Source organism: Octopus bimaculoides, chromosome 2 (genome assembly GCF_001194135.2).
Source record: "Octopus bimaculoides isolate UCB-OBI-ISO-001 chromosome 2, ASM119413v2, whole genome shotgun sequence".
In the NCBI taxonomy this organism is placed as follows: Eukaryota; Metazoa; Mollusca; class Cephalopoda; order Octopoda; family Octopodidae; genus Octopus; species Octopus bimaculoides.
In genome coordinates this window covers 30,105,644-30,108,661 of record NC_068982.1, presented here as the reverse complement: position 1 = coordinate 30,108,661, position 3,018 = coordinate 30,105,644, and the positions used below count along the sequence as shown (strand labels likewise).

General features: G+C 34.7%; 1 protein-coding gene across 1 annotated transcript in view; it reads right to left on the bottom strand.

Moving 5' to 3' along the window:
- LOC106878420 (probable ATP-dependent RNA helicase DDX49) overlaps positions 1 to 3,018 on the bottom strand; it is a 608,416-nt gene that overhangs the window by 445,482 nt on the left and 159,916 nt on the right. The window contains exon 3 of the mRNA XM_052976052.1: positions 2,866 to 2,951. Coding sequence (XP_052832012.1) covers positions 2,866 to 2,951 — 86 coding nt within the window. The remainder of the gene's footprint in view (positions 1 to 2,865; positions 2,952 to 3,018) is intronic.

Genomic DNA, 3,018 nt, shown 5'->3' with positions numbered 1-3,018 from the left:
GTGGTTCGTAAGCAAGCTACTTACCACAAACACTTTAGAAAATATGATTTAAAAAGGATGGAAAAATAATAAAATTTTTATTAAATAAACTGAAATGTTGATGATAGAGAAAGGGAATTATGATAGCAGAACAGAAGGATGGTGATGTTCTGAAAAAGAAGGAAAATGATAGCACTGATGGTGGTAGCGATGATGATGATGATGATGATGATGGTGAGTGGTGATGAGGAGGAGGACAACAATGAAACAGTGGTAACGGCAAGTAACAAAGTATGAGAGCCATAACTCATTTCTTAGCATTTTCTTCTATTTCTTATTTTCGCAAAGGAAAGAAAATAAATAAAAAAAAAAAAAACATTCTCATTCTCAGGATGAATGGAAGAATGTTGCAATTAGAATTTTGCCACTGAATATTTTTCTTTTTTTTTTCCTATTTCCTTCTTCTTTTGAGAAGCAGTTGGAAATTGCTTTCATTAAATATTCATGCATATGTGAGTGTTTGTATGGTGAGATTTATGTATTCTAAGCAAATTATTCTACTGTTTCAAATATCAACTATTTCTCTATACCCTTTTGTATTCATCACATCACATTTTCAAAGCAAATGCTAAAATAACAGTTACAAAACATAAGTTTAAGCTTCCCCAAAAATTTAGATAGCTCATTTAAATGTTAAATTATTTTGATTATTTTAATTCCATTCCAACATTATATTTGATTTTACATTCATCGACAGGTACAAAATAAATTGCAACAGATGTTAGCATTTACATGTTAATGAAATGACAAAAATAAAAATTTAAATTTAAACAATAAAAAAAAAGGAGGAAAATATCAGAATTAAAGGGCAGTTATAACGATTGCTTTGTAATTGTGCAGGTAAATTCATGACAAACAGCTGTGTTGAAGAGCTTAATTTTTGATCAGCAGACAAAATAAAATCATACAATTAAAACTTGTGTACAACATCACTCATGTGATTACTATAGCTGTATTTAGATAATTCAGCAAGCACAGAACTGTTTCTATTGTTTGCAAACATTGGAAATATGAATGCTTCCCAATACTAATTACAGACAAATACATCTCGCTCTTAGCCATGACCTTTCTACAAATAATTACAACAACAATTGACTAACACATCACTATTGACACAAAATGTCACCACACATTACAATTACTGGTGGTGTTGTTCTTGTTACTGTTGTTGTGTAGCTCTAGATTGGCTCCGATCGAGCAAACCAAAGGTGTTCCAGCCATAACCAGCTTATCTATTCTTTTTTATTTTTCATTTTATAACGACAGAGAGTAATTGGTGCAATATTTGGCTCCTATTTCAAGCAACCACTAAGATGTTCCCACACTGGCTTATATGCTACATGTTTCCTCATTGTTATATGTACATGTTCATTTGTTACATGTTTGCTCACTGCACTTATTTACTAGATGTTCCCTTACAGTCTTGTATGCTACATGTTCCTTCACTGACTCAAATACTTGTAACCTCCACCCCAGACTGGTATACAACATATTCCCTCACTGTCTTATATACTAAATGTTTCATCACTGGCTCATTTGTTACATGTTTGCTCACTGGGTTTATTTACTACATATACACTCACTGGCTGGTATACATGCCACCTGCCACCACTGACTCATATATTACATTTTTCCTCACTGGTTCATTTGCTAAATGTATTCTAACTAGCTCATATACCACATGTTCACTCACTGGCTTATATTCTACATGTACCTCCAATGGCTTGTATACCACACATTCTCTCATTGGCTCATATACTACATATTCTATAACTGAGTCATATTGCTAGAGAACTGTGTAATCTTTGGAAGAAGTCTTGTCCAAAAGAATGCGAAGCTATAAAAATGTACTTTCATTTGAGGCTAAAAAAGCTGTCGGTCATCTTATCCCTAGCAATCATGATTACTGGTCTTGAAACCCAAAGTAGACAGATGAAAGACCACGGCTAGTCTTGCAAGAGTAAAGAGCCCCATGGCTAAGAGGAAATTGTGAGTGTATTTTCAAAGAAAAAAAACTGGTGAGACTATAACAGAACACTGGTAATAATCAATGTGACATGCATCGGGAGATTTCATTAGTGACTCCTAAGTACTTTTTGCATCTGTGCCCGTCTCACAATGAGGCTAGTGAAGAATTTGCTATGCTGCACAATCTTGAGCAGGCTACGATCCTTCATCCTGGAAGCATACCCTACCCAATGCCTTATGGGACTTGAATAGTATGACTTTGATGCTAGTGACATCTGCCAGTTCAAGGACTTCTGGTTAACTTACATATGTAATAAAAGTTAATATTCAACTGATGGGCACAGTTTTCACCATTACAACAATTATAAATGAAACCTAAATCAGGAAAAAAACAGAACAAATATAATGCTGATTCTTTCAAGTATTCTTCTATTGGTTTCAGTCATTTGACTGTGGCCATGCTGCAGCACTGCCTTTAGTCAAACAAATCAACCCCAGGACTTATTCTTTGTAAGCTTAGTACATATTCTATTGGTCTCTTTCGCCAAACTGAAAAGTTACGGGGGTCATAAACACACCAACATAAGTTGTCAAGCAATGGTGGGGGGACAAACACAGACACAAACATACATACACACATATATACATACATATATATATGAAGGGTTTCTTTCAGTTTCTGTCTACCAAATCCACTCACAAGGCTTTGGTTGGCCCAAGGCTACAGTAGAAGACACTTGCCCAAGATGCCACACAGTGGGACTGAACCTGGAACCATGTGGTTGGGAAGCAAGCTTCTTACCACACAGCGATGCCTGCGCCTAAATATGAAACTATAGAAAAAGAAAGGGAACTTACTGATGCCTCCAGTGATGACTGTAACACGAACATTAATGGGTTTGCCAAACACTTCAATCTGTTCTCCAATCTGATAAGCCAGCTCACTATAAAACAGAAAGAAAATAATAATAATAATAATAATAATAATAATAATAATAATAATAATAATAA